At 43.9% G+C, this 21,671-nt stretch overlaps 1 protein-coding gene across 4 annotated transcripts in view; it reads left to right on the forward strand.

The window, feature by feature from the left end:
* LOC139668905 (mutS protein homolog 5-like) overlaps positions 1 to 16,175 on the forward strand; it is a 31,815-nt gene extending 15,640 nt beyond the window's left edge. For 3 of the 4 annotated variants that reach the window (XM_071549059.1, XM_071549069.1, XM_071549079.1), the window contains one exon: positions 573 to 3,300. In XM_071549059.1, coding sequence (XP_071405160.1) covers positions 618 to 3,050 — 2,433 coding nt within the window. In that variant the 5' untranslated portion in view covers positions 573 to 617 and the 3' untranslated portion in view covers positions 3,051 to 3,300. Of the gene's footprint in view, positions 1 to 572; positions 3,301 to 6,098; positions 6,146 to 6,240; positions 6,274 to 6,401; positions 6,491 to 7,663; positions 7,746 to 9,391; positions 9,518 to 10,876; positions 11,030 to 11,439; positions 11,490 to 12,111; positions 12,223 to 12,393; positions 12,494 to 12,911; positions 13,059 to 13,894; positions 14,003 to 15,237 lie in introns of those variants that run through there. The other variant, XM_071549088.1, reaches the window with a different exon arrangement.
* Positions 16,176 to 21,671: the final 5,496 nt, after the last annotated feature.

Raw genomic sequence — 21,671 nt, forward strand, 5'->3', positions numbered from 1 at the left:
GAGGCCCCTGGGGTGTCTCTGAGGGTTTCTGGGAGTCTCTGGGGTGTCCGGAAGTCTCTGCGGGTCCCTGAGGGGTCTCTGCGGGTCCCTGAGGGATCTCTGGGAGTTTCTGTGGGCCCCTGGGAGTCTCTGGGGGTCTGCGGGGGTCCTTGGGCAGTCCCTGGTGATCTATGGGGAGTCTCTGGGGGTCCCTGGGGAGTCCCAGTGGGCTCTCTGGGGGGGTCTCTGGGGGGGTCTCTGGGGGGGTCTCTGGGGGGGTCTCTGGGGGGGTCTCTGGGGGGGCCCTGGGGGTCCGTGGGGGCGTCTGGGAGTCCCTGGGGGGTGTCTGGAGGTCTAGGGGGGTCCCTGGGGTGTCTGGGGGTCTCTGACAGCCTCTGGGGGGTCTCTGGGGGAAACTGGGGGTTCTCTGGGAGATCTCTGTAGCGTCCTGGGGGGTCCCTGGGGGGTCCCTGGGTGTCCCTGGGAGTTTCTGGGAATCTCTGGGGTCTCTGGGGGTCCCTGTGGAGTCCCTGGGGGGGTCCTCTGGGGGTCTCTGGGGTCCCCAAGGAGGTCAATTACAGTTTACTTCTCAGGACCTTTAGGATGAGTTGGGAATAAAATCCTCTCTCACCAACAAAATGAGTGCCACGTCAGCCATGAGCCACACCTCGATAGCACCGCTTGGCCCTGAACAAGAGGAAGAAGAGGAATCTGAGACACACATGTCTATTTTGTGGTATGCAGGGCAGCTGGCAATTACTTATTATGATACAGCGGATTGCACAGTCTACTTCATGCCTGAGATACCTGATAATGAAGAGCTCAAACTACTGCAAACAGTGATTGGGGAACTTAATCCTCAATCCATAGTGACCAGTGCAAAACAGAACCAGAATATTGCAAAATTCCTGACCAACCTAAAAGCTACTGCTGGTGATAAAGACACTGGGAAACCAGAAATTGTCCTGTTTCCTAATGTAGATTTTGGTCTAGAAGTCAGCAAGCAACGGATCCTATCTAGGCAATTTCCATTTATCCCATCTCATATGACTGCAACAGAGAAAATTCTTTACTTGTCCTCAATCATCCCTTTTGAGAGTCCACTCATGGTACAAACCTTAGGGGGCCTCCTTAAGTTTCTAGACAGGAGAAGGGTTGGAGTTGAGTTCGAAGACAGCAGTATAGCAGTTCCTATTTTGGCCATTAAAAAATTTTTGCTGACAGATACTGTGAATATGGACCAAGACACTTACAGTGCCCTGCAGATATTTAGAAGTGATATCCATCCTTCTGTGTACAAGATGTCCAGTGGACTAAAAGAAGGATTTAGCTTATATGGAATTTTAAACCGTTGCAGATTGAAATGGGGAGAAAAACTTTTGAAATTGTGGCTCACACGACCTACCAGGAACTTGACGGAGCTGAACAAACGGCTGGATGTTATCAACTTCTTCGTCATGGCTCAGAACCATGAAACAGTCCTCACTCTTCAAAACTGCCTCAAGAATATTAAAAATGTGTCTCTTATTCTAAAAAGAATGACTCTTTCCAACACAAAAGTTAGTGACTGGCAAGCACTCTATAAGACAGCATACAATGCAGTGTGCCTTAGAAACACGTGTCGCTCTCTGCCCAACAATATTGAACTTTTTCAGATTATTTCACGTGTCTTCACTGATGATCTGCACTACATTGCTAATCTAATCAGCAAAGTGGTAGACTTTGAAGGCAGCATCTCAGAGGACCACTTCACTATTAGACCCAATATAGATGCCAGTGTCGATGAGAAGAGACGAAAGCTGATGGGACTGCCAGACTTCCTTACAGGAGTGGCACAACAAGAACTGGAGTGTTTGGACAATGATATTCCTTCCTGTTGTGTAACCTACATGCCTTTGATTGGGTTCCTTCTCTCCATTCCACGGCTACCAGATATGGTGAATGAGAGTGACTTCATAATTGAAGGCTTGGACTTCATGTTCTTGTCAGATGATAAGCTGCACTACAGAAGTGCTCGGACTAAGGAACTAGACAGCCTGCTGGGTGACTTGTATTGTGAGATCAGAGACCAGGAAACACTTATCATGCACCAGCTACAGACAAAAATCTTGGAGAAGTCTGAAGTACTTAACAGTGTGATTGAGTACACTGCACATCTGGATGTGCTCCTAGCTTTGGCAGCAATGGCCCGGGAGAACGCCTACTGCCGACCTCGCTTCATGCATCGCCAGGGCTTCCACATCAAGGGTGGAAGACATCCACTCATGGAACTATGTGCAAAGACTTTTGTAGCCAATCCTGTGAACAGTGGTGATACTACCAGACGAATAAAGATCATCACAGGGCCCAACTCATCTGGAAAGAGTGTTTACTTAAAGCAAGTAGGTCTTATAGTATTCATGGCTCTAATCGGCAGTTATGTCCCTGCAGTGGAGGCAGAGATTGGACTAATTGATGGGATTTACACAAGAATCCACAGTAGGGAATCAGTTTCTGTAGGGCTCTCCACTTTCATGATTGATCTTAACCAGACTGCCAAGGCCGTAAACAATGCTACAGAGAGGTCCCTGGTACTTATTGATGAGTTTGGTAAAGGGGCCAACACACTGGATGGCCTGGCTCTTCTGGCTGCTGTCCTGAGGTACTGGCTCAGACAAGGAACACAGTGTCCACAGGTCTATGTCTCCACTAATTTTCACAGTTTAATGCAGCTAGACCTCCTGCCTGACACACCTCTTCTGGAGTGCCTGACCATGGACACCCACCAGGATGGAGATGAACTGATATTTTTCTATCAGATCAAACAGGGCATGTCCACTGTTAGTCATGCTGCCAACATTGCTGCATTAGCAGGAATGCCAGCCAAAATTCTAGAAAGAGGAATAGAAGTATCAGAACTGATTCGCAACGGAAAACCTATCAAACGTCTTCATGATCCTTTAAGAGGAGTTCGGATGGAAAAATGCAAGTCTGTTGTAGAAAAGTTTCTTTGCCTAGACCTTGATGATCCCCATGTGGACTTGGAAGAGTTCATGAGTAAAGAGATGCCTTCTGTAGCCTCAGTCCTGTAACAGGGGTACGTGTAAATGCATAGATTGCATCTTGTCCCCTGTGTTCAGTAGAAGAGTTTGGTCATAATACCTCATAATACCTCACAGAACATTCAGCTTGTAACAGATTATAGTTATGCCCTTCCCTTTTCTTGTTTAAAGCAAGCACTGTAGTTACGTATCTCTGCAATTTGATGTACCCTAGTTATCACAACTATGCAACTCCTATAGTCATTGTCACATACTTGTAGTAATAAAAGTTATGTCGGGAGCTGTTCTTGCTATTTGGATTAGGGGTCATAGGGTGGGTCCTTCCCTGCTGCTCTGGCCTCTCCTGGGCTCCTTCAGCCTCTTGTTGTGTCTGGGCTTTGGGGAAGGTTGCAAAGGGTTTTGCAGATCTCCCAAACCCCTCAGTGGTCTCGGTGCTGCAGCCAAAGCCCTCAAAGACCCCTCAGTGGTCTCGGTGTTGCTGCTGAAGCCCTCAAAGACCCCCCAAAGATTCCACAAACCACCCTGGGGGTTTCAGTGCCACCACAGCCCCCCAAAGACCCCCCAAAATGCTCCCCCACTGTGGTCCAGGCATTTTTGGGGTGTCCAGGGGGATTCAAGGGGAGTCCAGGAGGGTTCAGGGGGGTCCAGGAGGGTTTCAGGGGGGTTCCAAGGGGAGTGCAGGGGGGTCCAGTAGGGTCCAGTGGGGTTCAAGGCGGTCCAAGGGGGTCAAAGAGGGTCCAGGGTGGTCCAGGGGAGTCCCAGGAGGATCCAGGGTGGTCCAGGGGGGTCCAGGGGGATCCCAGGAGGGTCCAGGGGGGTTCAGGAGTGTCCAGAAGGATCCAGGGGAGTCCAAGGGGGTTTCAGGGGCTCCAGGAGGGTTCAGGGGGGTCCAAGGAGTGTCCAGAAGGGTCCAAGGGGGTCCAGGGGGGTCCAAGGGGGGTTCAGGAGGATCCAGAAGGGGGTCCAGGGGGGTCCAGGAGGGTCAAGGGCATTTCTGTGGGTTCAGGGGGGTCCAGGAGGGTTCCGGGGGGCTTCAAGGGGGTTCAGGGTGGTCCAAGGGGTGTCCAAGATGGTCCAGGAGGGTTCGGGGGGGTCCGGGGTGTTTCGGGGAGTTCAGGCGGGACTTGGGGGGTTCAGGGGGTTTCAGTGGGTCCAGGGGCGTCTTGGGGGGTTCAAGGGGTCCCGGTGCCGTGGCCGCAGCCCCCCCAGGTGCCTCCCAAGCTCCCCGCGGGGGTCCCGGGGGGGTCTCGGAGCCACCGCGTTCTGGCCCAGGCTCCATTTTTCTTCATTTGGAGCCACTTTAGTTCCTGACGCCGCTTTGATTTGAGGCTTCGGCAGCGCCAGGAGGGGGCATGGGGGGGCGACACGGGGGGGAGAACACGGGGGGATGACCCCCGCCCCCAGAGCGGGGAACACGAGTGGGGGGCACAAATACGGGGGAAATTTGGGGGAAATTCCCTTCCCTTCCCAAACCTTCCCAAACTTTCCCAAACTTTCCCAAACCTTCCCAAACCTTCCCAAACCTTCCATTCCCTTCCCTTCCCACACCTTCCCTTCCCTTCTTCCCTTCTTCCCTTCTTCCCTTCTTCCCTTCTTCCCTTCTTCCCTTCTTCCCTTCTTCCCTTCTTCCCTTCTTCCCTTCTTCCCTTCTTCCCTTCTTCCCTTCTTCCCTTCTTCCCTTCTTCCCTTCTTCCCTTCCCAAACCTTCCCTTCCCAAACCTTCCCTTCCCAAACCTTCCCTTCCCAAACCTTTGGCTCTCAGGTGCCAATGATGGGGCCCCATTAACCCTAGAAAAGGAACAATCCTGCCAGGGAAAAGGTGCCAGGACAGAAAGCGAATCTTCGTCCATCTGGAATTCTGGGCTGAAAAGTGGCATTTTCCCGGACCTGCACATGGCACGCGCCGTCGAGCTTTACGCCCAGAGTCAGGCTTGGTGCTGTGACCACTTCCCTGGGGAGCCTGTTACAGTGCCCAGCCACCCTCTGGGTCAAGAACCTTTTCTTAATATCGAACCTAAACCTCCCCTGACACAGTGCAGAGCAGAGTGGGACAATCCCCTCCCTTGACCGGCTCGCGATGCTGTGCCTGGTGCCCCCCAGGATGCTGTTGGCCCTCCTGGCTGCCAGGGCACTACTGACTCATATTCAGCTTGCCATAGACCAGGACCCCCAGGTCCCTTTCCACAGCACTGCTTTCCAGCATCTCATTCCCAGTCTGTACAAACATCAAGGGTTCTTCAAGCAGAAGTATAAGCTCATAATTCTCATTTACCTGGTGGAGTGAGTGCTCAAGACTCCTGAAAGCATTTTTCGTGGTTGTGCATTGCAGTATGAATTTAGGGTGATGTCTGAGAGGAGTTGAAAGCTTTATCCAAGGCAGATGGTAGGAGGTTTAGTCCAGATTCCCTATACCCCACTGCTTCATTACCTGTGAACTGTAACTGCCTGTATGAGCTGTTACAATCAGGCAGTTCTGCCATGAAATTCAGAGCTAAATACTCATTACATGAGTAGTAACTCCTCTCTGAGACAAGTGGTATGTTGCAGGTGGTTAAATGCTCACACCACAGATGGAGTAATACGTGTTCTTGTCTCACCCTGGGCTCAGGCTGAAAGTCAGCCCCACTTGACCCAGCTATGGGCAGGTTTTTGGGGCAGAGAGCTCATGGCAGGTTGAGCCCTGGCTTGTCTGCTCACTGCTGGGCTGTGTGAAGGAGGGATGGATGTATTGGAGGTGTGGGCTGCTCAGGCAGATGGCACACAGGCGCCTGGGTGGCTTTAATGCACAGAAGACAGCAGTGCTGGGCACAGGATGTCCCTGCCATCTCACCAGCTAATTTCTGCATCTAAATTATTCTCCACTCTATTTCACAAAGCAAGTAAATGAAATTAAATGGGCCATGAGGATCACTTGGTTCAAATGTTTACATTGCAGAGTAAGAATATTCCATAGGAAGCTAGTTGTACTTTTTTGTTTTATTGCATGTCTTTCCCAACACTTTACTTACGAAAACAATTCAAAAGGAACTTTGAAAGATTGAGTTATTGTGCTATCTAATTTACTCTTCTTTTATTAAGGGGTCAAGATGGACACTGCAAGCCACAGCAATGAATGGGGTTTAAAAGTAGGTTACTTTTTATTCTTTTTTTATTGTTGATTAACACCTTTCTAACCACTTATTGTCATAATATTAAAAACTGTTTATTTTTTCTTCACCAGGGGCCTCTTGTAATCAAACCAGACCAAATGCAGGTACACTTATTCTTTTATCTGCCATTTTTAAATACTTTTGAAAGTTTATTTACATATTGCCCCTTTTTAAAAAAAAGTACTTGGAAAAAAACTTAATTCTTTCATCTTTTTATGTTCATCTTCAACAGATTGTGAATCCAATCCTGATTGTTATAGTGGTCCCAATTGTAGATTCTGTGGTCTATCCTTTAATCAAGAAATGCAAGATCAGTTTTACGTAAGTTGATGTAATTACCCGACTTCAGCAGAGGCTTGTTTTGAAGGTTTTTTTAAATGGCTCTTCCAGTGCTAATGTAACAAGAGCAGCATTCAGCTAAGGAGAAAATACTAGTGTCTTTTAAATGGGTTAATATTTAAAGGAAATTAAGATATATAAAAAAATACAGAATACTGCAAGTGATATGTAGAGGCATCACAGACTAGAAGTAACAATATTTTCCAGTTACGGACAAAATCTTTTGATTGCAGGAGAGATGCTCTTTACTATTTTCCACATCCCCCTGTGTCTACCCCTTCTCCCTCCTGAAGAATATGGAGTAGAAATACAACATGTATGCCTAGCATGCGTCATGTTTTGGGCTTAAAACTGTCTAAGACACAAGATGTGTTTCCTTTTCAGCCCCAGTGAGGAGTCTGCCTCACTGGATACTTCTAGGTGGAGCTTCAGAGTGCACTACACATTATTTTTCATGTTGGTATTGAAGTAGCTAGCACTCACAGAAGAGCTTGGTGAGGCAGAAGAGAATACAGTTCTTAAAAGAATTTTCACAGATTAAAGATTTAATGCTATTTTTCCATACAGTTATGAAAAATCCAGGGTGTGTGCTGTGCTGGAAATACTGTCATTCATTTGTGAAAACTCTGCATTGGACAAATGATGCCATAAATAAGTACTTTAAATTTACCCTTACAGCTTAACTGAATATCAGTAGATGTCTCCTAATTCAACAGATTTCCCTGATTCTTTTTTGTTCCATTTTATTTAAACATAGTAGTATGGACAGAAGTTGTTACTCTCTTTTTAAAAGCATATGTTCCTGTTTCTTTGTTGTAATGCTGACAACTGTATTGGATCAGGTTTTTTTCTTCCTGCAGAACAGACTTTTTCAGAAATCTAGTAACTATATTCTGTCAATACTTGAGCCCAGCAGGTGCAGAGGAACAGGTTATATTAAGATGCTACAGGAAAGATGTGTTTCCTGATTCTGTAACAACAAAGTGAGAGGTACCTGGCTAAGCAGAACACTTTCTGTAATAACATCAGCCCTTCAAATGGTGGTAAACTGGTAGTTGTGGCCATTTGAGTTTCCCACTGTGGAAAGAAAATACACTGCTGAAGCTTTGAATTAACACTTCTTTAAAACTCGCATGTCTTTTGTTGTTGTACTAGGCCCCTGAAGAAGATGACTGTTGGTATGTTCCTTGCCTCTATGGCTTTTGTTGCTGCTGCCATTGTGCAAGTGCAAATAGATGTAAGTTCAGCCACACAGGAGTATTTACTTATTAATATTTAGTTGTTAATACAGAACAAAGTGTGTTTAAGGCGAACATGACCCAAGACTCATAAATTTGGAAGGAAGCATATGAGCACAGAAGTAAAGAGAGGGAAAATAAAAGTATATTACAATACTGTGATTGGCATAATAAAATTAACTAGCAATGAACATTATTCTGCAAAACATTTCAGTGCTATTAATATAAATCACACATTAAAGGCAACCTCTGTCTTTAAACTGAGACTAAAAGCTGAAAACCAGACACTTGCTTGACCTACTGGGCACTGCTTTGTGTGTTTGATCCCTTCTGGTATTTAGACTGGAGATGAAGTGTGACAGTCTGGGAAGCATCATCACAGCATGAGCAAAGATGAAACCTGTTTAAGGCAGAATTCATCTTGCTTAACCTTCCTTGCTCCAAAGGGAGGTGCCATGCCTGAACCAGATGAAGGTTTCCCCTGTTGCTGGAACATTGACAACACCTCTGGGAGTGATCCGTTAATGGCACCCCAAGGTCTGAATAGGTAATAGAGATGGCTGCCTGTCCTTGTGCAGTATCAAAGGAAGGGGCTGAAATCTTAAATAGAATCATAGAATGGTTTGAGTTGGAAGGGACCTTAAAGATCACTGAGTCCCAACCCCCTGCCACAGGCAGGGATGTCTTCAACTAGACCAGGTTGCTCAGACCCATCTAGCCAGTCCTTGAACACATACAGGGATGGGGCATCCACAGCTTCTCTGGGCAACTAATAGCTTTAGTTAGGAATGAGGAATTCTCTCCTTAATGCCTGGTCCCAGCAGTGAGACAGGCTGTACGTTCAACTCTGCCTCTTGAAGATGGCAGTAAAGGATCTGGCCTTCAGCTGGTGTAGCAGGCTGTCTTCCCAAATGCCTTGTTCAGAGGGCCAGAGCTGTGCATGTGTACAGACACACTGGCATTGGGCAGCAGCTTCATCAACACTGGCAATTTCCCAGGTTGTTGCATGAGAATCTCCTGCAAGGAAGGCAAAGGTGGACCTGTGGGGGCTTTTGTGTGTGATGTACCAAAAGAGATTGAAGCAGACAAAAGTAAGGGAAGGGAGAAAGGGGTGAGGCAGAATTGAAACAGACATAACTCTTGCAGTTCATGCTGCTCTCCAAGAGCAGAAGCTATTTAATTTACTGTTAGATCTGGTGGCAAGTAGAGTCTCCAGAAGTTCTGTTTCTCTGGGCTGTCCCACCGAGCAGTGCCTATCTGTGCTTCTCTGGTTCAGCAGCACCAGCGCTGGGGGAGAATAAGTCAGAACATGGTACAAAGGAACTCTCAAACCCAGACAGGCAAAGGATGTGGGCAAAACTCATAGCTTGAACTGCAGAGTGGCCCTGGTAGTGGCAACATGCTGCAGGGTGTGATCAAAGAACCATATCTGGCCGTGGAGACATTGTTGTAGATGAGAGACCTCTTTCCTAAGGCCACTTGTGAGACTAGTGACAAAACCTGTTATTTGTGTGGCATCCCTCGGACAAGTGTAGTTCATAAGGCAAATGCTAATGTTCAACAAGAAATAATAAAGATCTCAGTAATTATAGTAATTTTTCCATATGACTTAGAGCACTGATTTTATTTTTTTTCTGTCTCTTAGAAAACTTATCCAGTTTTCCCTGGAGCTGGGCAAACCCAAATTAGGTTAATGAATCTAGGTTATTTTCCTGCAACAGTTCAGTTTCACCCTCAACTTCAGAAGGTGGATGTAGCATCTATGGATGCGGTAAGTAAGGACAGATAAGAAACAGTAAGTTAAAAAAAATTCTAATGGACTAAGTCAAAGTCATTCTTAACTAATGGTTCAAAATTGTTTGTTTTCTAGTTGGTATTTTTTCTTCTAGTAATTTTAACTGAATTTTTTTTGTATTGTGGAATGAATTGTTGCTGAAAACACACTGAATGAAGAAATGGTAACTATGTCAATATTTGAAGTGCTACTAGTTTGACAAGAGTGGAGGGTTTTTTCCAAGAAACGTCAATAAACTTAACAGTGACTTCAAACTACTTGAAAACTTCACTCTTGTTAAGAAGGTTCCATTTTTTAACAGCAAGAATGCCCTTTCTTTCAGTGAAAGTCCATTCAGCTCTAGTGAGTCACTGGTCACTATAGTGAGTCACTATGAGGGATGGCTAACCTCAACAGGAAGCTTTTTGTGTAGCTGCATCACACGTTAAGCTTCAGATTTTGCTACTAAAGAACCTTTTCAGGTTCTAATTCAGCACAGCATTGATAGTCTATTGACAGCAAAATGTAGTGGAGCTGATGGATGTTTTTGATAAGGGATGTTAGAGTGTGATCTCTGATAGCCTACAGTCCTGTTTCCATGTAAGAGGAGAAATCCTACTCCATCCTCCTCCAAATTTGCCTCACACAGAATAGAGGTGTGAGGAGAAGATAAGGGCACCCAAACTGCATAGAGACAAGGAATTGATATAACCATAGTTCATACCTGAAAATGAAGGGCATAAAATGCTCTACTCCCTATTACAGACATTTTATAATCCACATATGGATTATAAATTGCTTTTTATAATCCTGTAAAACAGAAGGCTTATTTTAGTACTACACTAATGTCTCTATTAATGGTTTAAGTATTTTATATTGATTAAATGTGTTTAGAAAATTGAAAACATGTCACATCTGTTATGCTGAAACCATAAAGATGAATCCTGCCTTTGCATACTTTAGGAGGTGTTGCTATTTGGAAAATGCTGCATTTTATCTTGTCCTACCTCTGTAGCTAAACATAATTTTAGTGGTGGTTGTGGTAAGCCTGACTTGTCTGGAGCAATAAATATATTGGAAAATATAACAGCTATTCCATAATGCTTGTGGAAAGCCTACGTAACTTTGAAGCTTGTGTAACAAATGAAATTAATCAAAAATAATGATCAAATGTAATTAATGGTTGATGTAGAAAAACCTACTAAAAATGAAAGTTAGGGGATGCTCATCATCACTGGCACTTCAGAAGTAACACATGTGTAAACATCTGACACCCCTGAGTCCATAACATTCCCTCAAAATTGTGGACAATTTGCAGTTGCACAGAAGTTCATAGCAATTTGTTTGTCTTTGCAGACGGGCTACATGACATTTAAGACGTCTGAGCTGCAATCATTAAATGTAGTTTCTGGAACTGTAAATCACAATCAATCTTTGAAGGACCTGCAAGGGGGGAAACGTTACACTTTCGCATTTCAGCCGCTTGGGCTAACCATGCCTCATAATTTGGTAAGTCTGTTTAATTCTTAAAATATACATTAATGTTTTGATAGCTGTCTATGTGGAGTGTGTGCTGAGAGGACAAGCTCTGGATAGCTTTTTCTTTTGACTCATTTTCTGTCTCTGCTCTACCAGTAACACTGATGAGCTGTAGAGAGCAGGCCAAGATGTAGTTTTAAAAGAAAATTTAAAAAAATTACCAACTTACTATTTACCTTGACAATTACCCTTTCACCAAGACTTAGATGTGTGGTCAAAGAGAGTTTTATAGTAAACATGTATCCTAGTAGGATCCTACAGGAAAAGGTCTGGCGTCTTTCTCTGAAGCCTCTGTTAAATTCCCACTTCTACGTAATAGTGCATATTTAAGCTGTTCACTGATGCCAATGAAGTATTTTGATAATGGTCTCTTCCACCAGATGTTGGACAATGTTACATCAAAACCAGAAGAAGGAAATAACCTTGTCAGGTAGAGTTTGTTTTGCTTCTAAATTTTGACAGTAGTGTGACTGTGTCTTCAACCTGTCTTTAGGTGGACTCTCGCTTAACAGTTTTCTATCCTTTAGGGTCTTGCCTCTTGCTGGACACTTCACTTGATGTTTAGGGGGTGTAAGAACTTCAGAAGCGTGACTCTTTTAAGCTATCTTGCACATCTGCTTTGGGTTTCATTTAGTTAAAATCAGAAGTGTGGATTTCATTCCATTGCCTAGACTTTTTTCTTGGATGAACAGCACAGATTACATGTCTATACCTCCTTTTTAATGTTGGATGAGAACTATTATTTTCCTTCTCTGCCTTTTTTTTTCCCTAAATCTCACATTTGCAGATGCATTTTCTACTGATTGTAGTACCAGCATGGTTTTGGTGTTCTCTTAAGAAGGCAGTGGGCTGATGGAAGTCTAGCATGCTTTTTGTATTACTCACACTTTAAGATATTTAGAGTTCTTTCAAAAATCTTAACTGACAGGAAAAAAAATTAAATGGGAAGACTTGATATTTGTTGTGCTACCAGTATATCATTAAAAGTAGAGCCTCTATTCTTTGACTTACATATATTTTATATAGTATTTAATCACTCTTGCATTTTAAAGGTTCATAAATGCTTATGCTCCTACCGTCAACGTTTCTATGGATGATGAGAATATTCAAGTAGTACCTCGTCTTACTGCCAGTAATTACACCATTGTTCCAGGAGGACACTTGTAAGCATTTACCCTAATTTAACTCTTGGACATACTTGTCTAATTTAAACGTTTACTCTAATTTAATCTCTTGGACATACCTGTCTTGGGAAAAGGGGATAGAATTTCTTTCAGATAGATAATACACACAATTGACTATATCTATGGTCTGAACTATGTTTTTGTTTTTAGGGGATATATCATTAAAAGTCAAATATCATCTTACTCCTATTGTTCAGTACTTACAAAGGAATTTGGATTTGGCAGTGCCTACACCATTTCACTTGATGGGGTGAGTTGGCAATGTTGTTTAATGGATAATATGGAATTACTTTCTGCGTTGATACGTTAATTAAAAAAACACTTCTAGAATTACCCCTCTTGCCCCTAATTGTATATATGATGTAATTCTGGTGTATTAAGCAGAACATAAAGCCATCTTTAACTAGAAGAAGAATGATGGGTATGATCATGACATAATGCAAGAACTCATGTTCATCACTAATGGCCTTAAATCTTTAACCCTATTAGACACTATGGATTTGCATGAAGTCTGCTGTAAAATACCTATACTTTATAACTAGGTGTGCAGCTCTTCATAGGCAATATTTGTTTACCCAGAACTTTGGATATGATTGTACCACTGCTTAGAGTGTCTTTAGTGTGCAGACTTTATATTTCTGTTCCTAACATGCTATTTTAATTTCCAGTGTACTAAAAGCCGCCTTAACATAACATATTTTGAAGATGTTGCACCCAGTACAGTCCATATGTTATGGCAGATTCCTCAGTATTTTCTTCTTACATGTGGAGAAGTAGTCTTCTCTGTCACTGGGCTGGAGTTTTCATACTCACAGGTAAGCTTTGCTGTTTTTGTGTTAAGAATCCTGATAAAAATTAAGATCTGTGATCTGTTGTTTTTAAGTGGAGGTTGTGTACTGTTGCTATTATCAGCTATATCCTTTAGGGGTCTGTATCAGGACTCTATAGGCTGAGGCAAGTTGGCCTTGTTTCATTAGGATTCAGTGTTTTACATGAAGCTATGCTGAATTTATAATTTGAAGACTTGACCCCCAAATTTCCTTTTCATATGTGACTTCCCATTGAAAGTGAGTGGAACTGTACTGCTGCTGTAAAACCAAACTGGAGGATACTCAAATATAAAATGAAGTACTGACACCTAATCTTCACACCAATTTACTCTACACAGCTTATAGCAGCAGTTCAATTATTTAATCCCTTTATCTTCTGACTTCAGTTTATTAGCTGTGTGCATTTCTTCCCTTAATTCTGAGTCTGGAAACTGCAGCAAGGGGGACATTTTAAGATGTGGCTTGCTAGATGATGATGCGTGAGGTTTCTTCATTTCAGTTGTACCATGTGTTTTGAAGGTGTAAAATATGCCTGTTAGTTACTCAATGTGTTTAAAGCTAAAGGTGTTACAGTTAGTGCACTAGTGATCTCTTCCTCCTCAAATCTTCTCTGGATCTGTTTAGTTCTCTAGCAATTTTTAATTTAAAAACAAAACAAACAAACACAAAAATGCCCCCAACCAGCGCCAAAATCAACCAAACCAAGAAATCCTCTTCCCCCCTGCAGAGAGGCAGCGTTTTACATGGTAAAGGTGGCAGTAAACATCAGAAAATAAGTCAGAGCAGTGTTGGTCTGAAACATATATGTCTGTCTTCCACAGGCCCCATCTAACATGAAGTCAGTGCTGCAGGCAGGATGGCTGCTGACTGTGGCTGTTGGTAACATAATTGTCCTTATTGTAGCTGGAGCATCCCAACTCAGCAAGCAGGTAAGGACACAAGCAATATGTGTGATATTGCACTGTGAGAAAGCAGTTCCAATCCAGGGGAGAGTCATGGCAGATAACCCTTAACCACAACTTTTGAACATCAGTGTTATGGTGGATTTGCATTTATAACTGGAATATGAGAAGTTAGTGTTAGCTACAAGAGTGGTAGAACTACTTCTTGACTGAATAATCTCATTAGAGTATATAAATAAAGAAGTTATTAATCTTTAAAACCTATTTAGGTTAAAACTAGTTTTGAAGGCTGTGACAACAGGCTGGTGATTTGCCTTCTGGAGCCCTTCTAAAATTTCTCTTGGACTTTTCCCCGGCATTGCCTCAACATTTTTGTATATTAAACTTTTAACAACTCCTTCTACCTCTCTTATCTGTTATTTGCTATCCTTAACTATTGCTTTCAGTCTCTTTGCTTGCAAGCAGTAGTTTTTAGCATCTGTGCAATAAATTTCTTTTCATTGTGTAGAAAGTCTGTGAACTGCTGAGCTGAATTGAAACCTATCAAAATTTTGTTAATTGTTAATAAGCCTTCACCTGCTTACCACAGTCCTGCTGTATCCCTTCTTTTGGTTCCATTGGTTTCAAACCTCTTTCTTTGAGACATGGAAGTTGTGGTTCTCCTGGTAAAGAACACTTGTACAAGACTATTAGTGGCACTCCCTAATGAATCAAAAAATCTATCAGAGAGAGGGAAGATCCTGCTTCTGAAACAGGTTTGTTAGTCTCAGTTTCAGCTAAATTAACTGGAAAGAGCATGAAATGGAGATGTTTAGGCTTTTCAGGTGGAGATGGTACTTCGAAACCAGATTTTCTGGTCTTGATCTCTGCCCACATTTGTGGTCCGTAGAAACTCTTAATTGCTGACCTAAGTAGAAGCAGAATCACTACCAGCCTGTTTTAGAGTAAAGGGAGGTGCTGAGTTTCCTCTTCAGTCTTTCATTCAATTCCTGCTTCCTCCAGAAAGGGGATATTGTAGACCTTTTCAGAGAACTTTTATCTTTTCAGTGAAGACAGAACTGCTGGAAGAGCCTCAATTCTCAGTTGCTTTGCTATGTATTGTTTTATCTATCTAATACTTAGTCCTGTAAGCCATGTGATAATTGTTATGCATGCTCAGTTTCACATTCTGAGTTCACTTCTTGCAAACACTTAAATAATGGTGCAATACTCTTGAGAAATGAATACTGGTGAATAAATTATGATTTTTTTCTTTTTTACAGTGGGCAGAGTATGTGCTGTTTGCTGCTTTGCTGTTGGTAGTTTGTGTCATTTTTGCTATCATGGCTAGTTTTTATACCTATGTTGATCCAAATGCAATTGAAGCCCAGTTTGATGAGGAAGAAAAGGAAGACAAAAAGGATCAAGATGACCATGAAAAGAAAGCTGAAGCAGATTCTAAAATGTAGAAGCTGTATTCAAGGAGTGTTTTTAAATTATGAAATCCCATTCACTCTCCCTGCAGTAAGAGGAATCCAGGTAGCAGTAATAACACCTCTGGATAATATGTCTTATGGGAGACATTAAGAAAAACTGTTAACTTTCAATGCAGCCTCTCCTGGGAAGCAATAGTAAAAGAGTAGTCTCTCTCTTGTACTGTATGTGGTATCCTGAAGAAACTCGAGCAGAATTTGCACTCTTAATGTACCTCAATCTCAACTATTATAACATTAGAATACTGAAATTAGGCTTAGAACTACTGGACCCTGTGACAAGATGTATTTTTATACTGCATTTCAATTTTATATCATGAAAGAAATAAGTCAAGGAACAGCAACCAAAGACAAGCTCTCAGCATGATCTCTCTAGCCTCACTGTTACTTGAAACAGCAGGTCACATGTGCCTTAAATTCTTTTGTATTTCCCCATGGATAATGGGAGTAAAGCTCTGGCAATGCTCAGATTAAAATGCTGACTGTGCTCCATGTGCAGTGACTTGAATGTGCACTGTAATGTAATGCTTTATGTGCCTGTTAACTACCCCTTTAACTCCTGTTTTGTCTTGAATTAATATTAGAAACACCCACTCAGGTAAACTGATAATGGCAAATAACCTTTGAAATAAGCAACAGCAATAAAACTTGTGTTGAAAAAAAATAATGGGAGTGGTTGAAGAATATGGTTTACAGTTGCATGTTAATAAAACTCGATGCCACCTGTCTACTGCCTTTTCCTATGCCCTCTGTCACTTGAAGCTAATGGATTGGTGTCGGTCTTCTCTACCTTAATACACTTCAACATCCATCAAATTTAGGGTAGGGAAGACTGAATTTTGCTGCCTAACAGGATCTGGTAGTCCTGTAGTACATGTTATGGAGTGCCAGTGGTCTGCATGTTGGTTTGGGAATTCTTGGCTTTTTAAGGCCCAAATCCTACGCATTTTCCAGCAGCTACCTTGGACTCACTGGCCCCTCCAGTAGCCTGGCCAGGCTGCTTTGATGTCTGGCTTTGATGGCTGGCTGCCAATGTTCTTATCCTATTTTACAGAAGGTTCATTTTAATATTTGCAAGTGTTCACACAGACATACACATTCAAGCAACATGTGTGGATACCTGGGCCCCTGTGAGTCCTGTTCCCACTCCAGTTGGTGGCACTTAGACCTCCATGTGCACAGAGAAGAGTCCTTCAGCCATGAAACAATTTAGAAATGGAGGTTGAAAAGGCAAGTCCAAGGTGCTCTTCACCTGTGTCACAGATAGTCAGAGTATTCTGAATTGGAAGGGACCCACAAGGATCATCAAGTCCAACTCTTAAATGAATGGCCTCTACCAGGGATTAAACCCATGGCCTTGGTGACCATGCTTTACCTAAGTGAGCTAAAAGTCCTATTACCCCACAGGCAGTATTCCCTATTAGTCCCTAAGCTCAGCTGGGAAGAGCTTGTCCCATGGAATTGAGATGCTGCATGTCCCCCAGCCAACGGGACTGAGGGTCTCCTGGGACAGCCCCAGGAGGAATTGCCTCCCACCCATCCTCTGAGGAGTTAAGGGGATTTTATACCAGCATTATTTATGGGAGACTAGCCAGCCTTTCCCCTGCCATGCAAGTTAAGCAAAATATATCCCCTAACTGTACACCTGTAGGATAACATCTTCTGTCTACTACTTTGTACTAGATGAAATGTTTATTTACCAGTTTAAAGCTACTTTTTTTTCCCCCCTTTAAAGTACAGGTTATGTGTCTGCTTCTTATAAGCTGTTGGAAGTTGACACTTCAGCAAACGCACTAACTTGTCTTCAACATGATGGATGTGGTTTATGGGTAGAAAGCCACTAATGGTGTAAAATTAGATGGGAAAGCTTTCTGATGAGATGAAAACTACCTTTAAGGTCTCATGGAGACAGTTGTCTGTGACAAGACTTTTATCTCATTTGAAACAGGGATTTAAGTATTTAAAGTTAAAATGTCCATGTGTCTTCTCATCCAAAATCTGATGTGAAAAAAATTGAGGAGCCTTGCATAGACACCTGGGTAATTCCTGTCAGCTGTGCTGTGAGTGTCTGGAAGCCAAGTGCAGGGAATTGGTCTTTGGGCTGGAATTCACTGTTTTCAGTTCCTTAGTTTTCAGTTTCCTAAGTTTTAAAACAAACAAAACCCTATAAAAAATGCAAGAGTGATGAATTTTGAAAGCCTGCTCTACCACTCCAATCTGCAAGCATGTGTGGCCAGCAAGATACAGGAATGTGTATGTCTGTGTGCTTAATAATATTACAAATATATTGTACAGCTCCCATGGTTTTTTTTTTACCCTCTTCTTCCTGATCATTTGAGGGTGGGGCAGGCTGTCTCTTTTGTTTTTTGGGGACATTCAATTTTTTAGCTCCGTGAATGCATGAGCGGGGGGGGGGGGGGCGTGCGCACGCGCTCATGAGGAGAGAAGCAGTTCTTCTTCTGCTCCTCCTTGCTGCTGCTTTTTGGTGAGATGGTTCTCTTCTCCTTGCCACGGCTGTTCTCCTGGTTTCTGCTTTTTGGGGTCCCGTTCTCTGCTCCACTCTCACCGCCACTTGCAGCGTCTCGACCTGCCCGCCCGGCCCGGGGCAGCAACCCGCGAGAGAGAAGTTGCAGCTGCTTTCCAGGACACATGACGGTTCTCTGCTTCCAGTTTCCCTTCTTCCTTTGGGACAAGGGACACAGAGGGAGAGACAATTCATCTGAGTGCTCACCGCTCGTCTGTCTTGCTGGAGAGGGACTGGAAGCTCACCCTGCAGCCAGACGGGCTGTGACACTGACACTGCCTATAAGTATAACTTTTCTCCGGGAGGAAATGTGCTGCTTTGGGGGTTGTAGTTTTTTTTCTTGTGGAGTTGGGGAAGCAGTTTGCTCTGGTCTGTTTACAGTTAAATCCCATCCTCCACTTGTGGGTAAACATTTTGGTTTTTCCCTGCAAACCAAGACATCTTGCTAGGAAACTTAAATCCTCTGAAAACCATTTCTGTCCTTCCAATGAGTACAAACACAAAATAGCCCCAAAAGGGTCAACCCTGTGGCATCGGCTTACTAAAGGGAAGCAGAAGCCAATCCATCTCAGAAATAGCAATGAATCAATTGTGTGTACCCTTGTCTCTGTGGGACAAACTAAAACATGCATATTCATCAGGGTGAACTTTTTGTGAATTAATAAAGACCCTGAATACTGAAAGGTAAGTGGAAGCCAGGATAATCAGATTAGCTCATTTATCTCAATTTTTTTTTTTGAGAAAACAGGTGGGTTTTTTCCTTAATTTCTGCATCCCACTTGTATGTCTCTTTCTAGGAAGAAACATCAAATGCCTACTCTGTTTCCACCAGATGCACTGGGATATACAAGATGTGCTTGGGAACAAACTTTCACTGTCGTTGTTTAAGCAAGGGGAAGAGACCTCGTGTTCAGAGAAGAAATGACACCTTTAATTTCATACTTTAACAGCTTAAGAATAGTGGTAGTATCTCAATTATTTCTGTGCATAAAGGAGCTATTGGTGGTTTAATGCAACACTGCCTGTGCTGTGTGGCCATATATATATATATATATATATCCCACTGAGCAGTGATATATGACTAGCATCAGCTGTGGCAGTGGAGCTTATACAGCAAGATTTGTGTTTCTTACAGGAGTACTTGCTATAAATATAGCTATAACCACCTACCTGTGTTTTCTCTTAAGAATTTATTCATAAATTGTAACACTCAAGAGTATGGGTAACTGTTAAGAGGTTAGACCTCCTTTTAGCAGATTACCCCCCTACAGATACAGTTTAAGAAATCCAGGTTCAGCTGTAACTCTACATCACAAATCACAGCAGCCTTCTTTAGCACCTGCAGTGCTGACTGTGGACATTCCACATTGCAATACATTGCAATGCTAGTTTGATTTGTACCTAAGAAGAAATCAACCTTTTCAGCAGCCAGGTAATTATTAAGTGCACAACGTAGAAGAAGCTACTTGATTGCACAAAGCGCAGAGCAGTGTAACACAGAATTTCCAAGCCTCAAAGAAGGATTTTATCCTTCTTTCAGAAAGATCTTTTTTGGCAATGCCTGCTAATATTTTACTGTTTCTGCATTCTGAGTACATTTAGGTCTTAGTAACATGTAGCTTCCCTAACCCACTCTTCTTGTTTCCTCGCATTCCAGCTGTTCTTCTCAGGCTAAACTTCTCATCCATTTATTGTACCCATGTAACTCAGCAAGGTGCATACATGAAACATACATCATGTTGCATTGATCAGCATTCTCCCAGCTTTCCCTGTGTTTTGGTGGCACAAATGGCACATGGTACAGACACCTGCTGGGGACTGATCCAGTGATGAGCAAACTGCAGGACAGAAACAGTCACAGAATGGTTTGGGTTGGAAGGGACCTTAAAGTTCATTTATTTTCAAGCCCCCTGCCCTGGGCGTGGACATCATTCACTGGACCAGATTGTTCAAAGCCCCATCTACCCTGGCTTTGAATACTTCCAGGGATGCATCCACAGCTTCTCTGGACAGCTTTTCAGAACTACCAGTTCATGGAAGCCAGAGGTCAGAGACCATGAGAAACCAGTGGCAGCAGCAGTGGGGAAACCTGTTTCCTTGGCTTGAAAGGAAGGAGTGAGGCAGAAAAGCCGCCCTGCACACAGCATGTGGACTGCCTACTTGCTTACTGAGTTTTCTATCACGCCGTTGACATCCAAGGGGCAACGCCAGGCGCTAGGATTGCTCTGCGCTCGGTTCGCCTTACAGCATTGCCTCGGAGCTCCGTGATGGCTGCAGACCGAAAACAGCCCGCGGCAGGTGGTAACACTCCTGGTTTAGCAGCCAGAAGGGCAGTAGGCGGGCAGGCAGAACTGCCCAGTACGCTGCGCTCCGGCAGCCCGGGCCGATCCCGCCGGGTCACGGCCAGGTGAGCCCCGGGCTCGCTGCCGGCGATAAGCGCGCTCCGCCCCGACACCTGCGCGGAGCCTCCCGCAGCACCGGGCGGAGCCGCCGCCTATAAAGTCCGGCCGCCCCCAGCAGCTTCCTCCCCTTCTTCCCTCTTCCCTTTCTGTCTTCCAGCCTCGAGAGCTCCCCTGGTACCACGCCGGCAACATGGGTAGGCGCTGCGGGGCAGGAGGGGCGCAGCGGGAGGTGGGTGGTGCGGTGACAGCGGGCTCTGGCCCGGGCGGCGAGGGAGGGATGTCGCCCTGGGATGAACACCGGGGGATCCTCAAGCGCGCCTGTCTCCGAGCTGGGTGTCCGAGCCGGGCTCTGAGCTGGCAGCATGGCCAAGGGGTTCTGGACCCCCAGGGCTGGCTCTGCTGCTCGGTGCAGGTCTGAGGACACCTTCGGGTGCTCTTGCCTCTTTATCTTTCCCTCTTGCCCCGAGGCAGCTCTCCTTTTGGCAACGCTATATCCTGGCTTATGTGACCCTGCCTTAAAACCTGAGCAAGAGCCGAGTGATACGGCCTCGGTCTTTGAAAGCTTCTTTGAGTAGAGCCCTTGGCTGGTAATGTTTATCCTACACTTTTGAGGCATGTGGATCTTAAGATCTGAACACAAGTTAAATGTGGTGTTTTTTCACAAATGTCAAATAATGCTTTTTCCTTGTGGCCATTTACCTGGGGTTGACCTAGTGTTTTTTAAGTCCATTGAGACACAGCTGGAAGATTCAGATAAGGGCAGCACCCGTTTAGCTAATTAATCCTGAAGATTTACTCCTGTCTGAACTGGAACACCAAGCAGTAAATGCACAAACATTGCTTTTTTTGTGGCGTGGCTCTACACTGGCCTTTGTTGGACCCTTGGTCTTGCAGTGTCAGAGCACATCAGTATGTGCCTCGTAGCAACCAGTTCCTGAGCTGGAGAAACCTTGTCTTACACAGGGAATGAACATGAGATTTAAAAAAAAAAAAAAAGAAAAAAGAAAAAAAGAGAGAGAAAGTGCCATTGCATCTTTAGCAGGCAAATCTACGTTCTGGGGACAAGCAGCTATAGTAATAAGCAGGCAGAACTTAGTAGTGCTTAGCAGTGGTGCTGCCCTGCTGCCCAGAGGGGCACTGGGGTCTCACTGGCTGAACAGCCAACTGTGAAAATGGTGATGGCTCTGGGAAGAGAGAGAAATGTGGTCCAGCTGGGTCTGCTCTTGTAATATCAGGCTTGCTCCATTATAGGTTTACTTGGATGGTTTCTGTGTTAGTGTTTTTCTGGAATAGCAAAG

Source organism: Pithys albifrons, chromosome 1 (assembly GCF_047495875.1).
Source record: "Pithys albifrons albifrons isolate INPA30051 chromosome 1, PitAlb_v1, whole genome shotgun sequence".
NCBI lineage: Eukaryota > Metazoa > Chordata > Aves > Passeriformes > Thamnophilidae > Pithys > Pithys albifrons.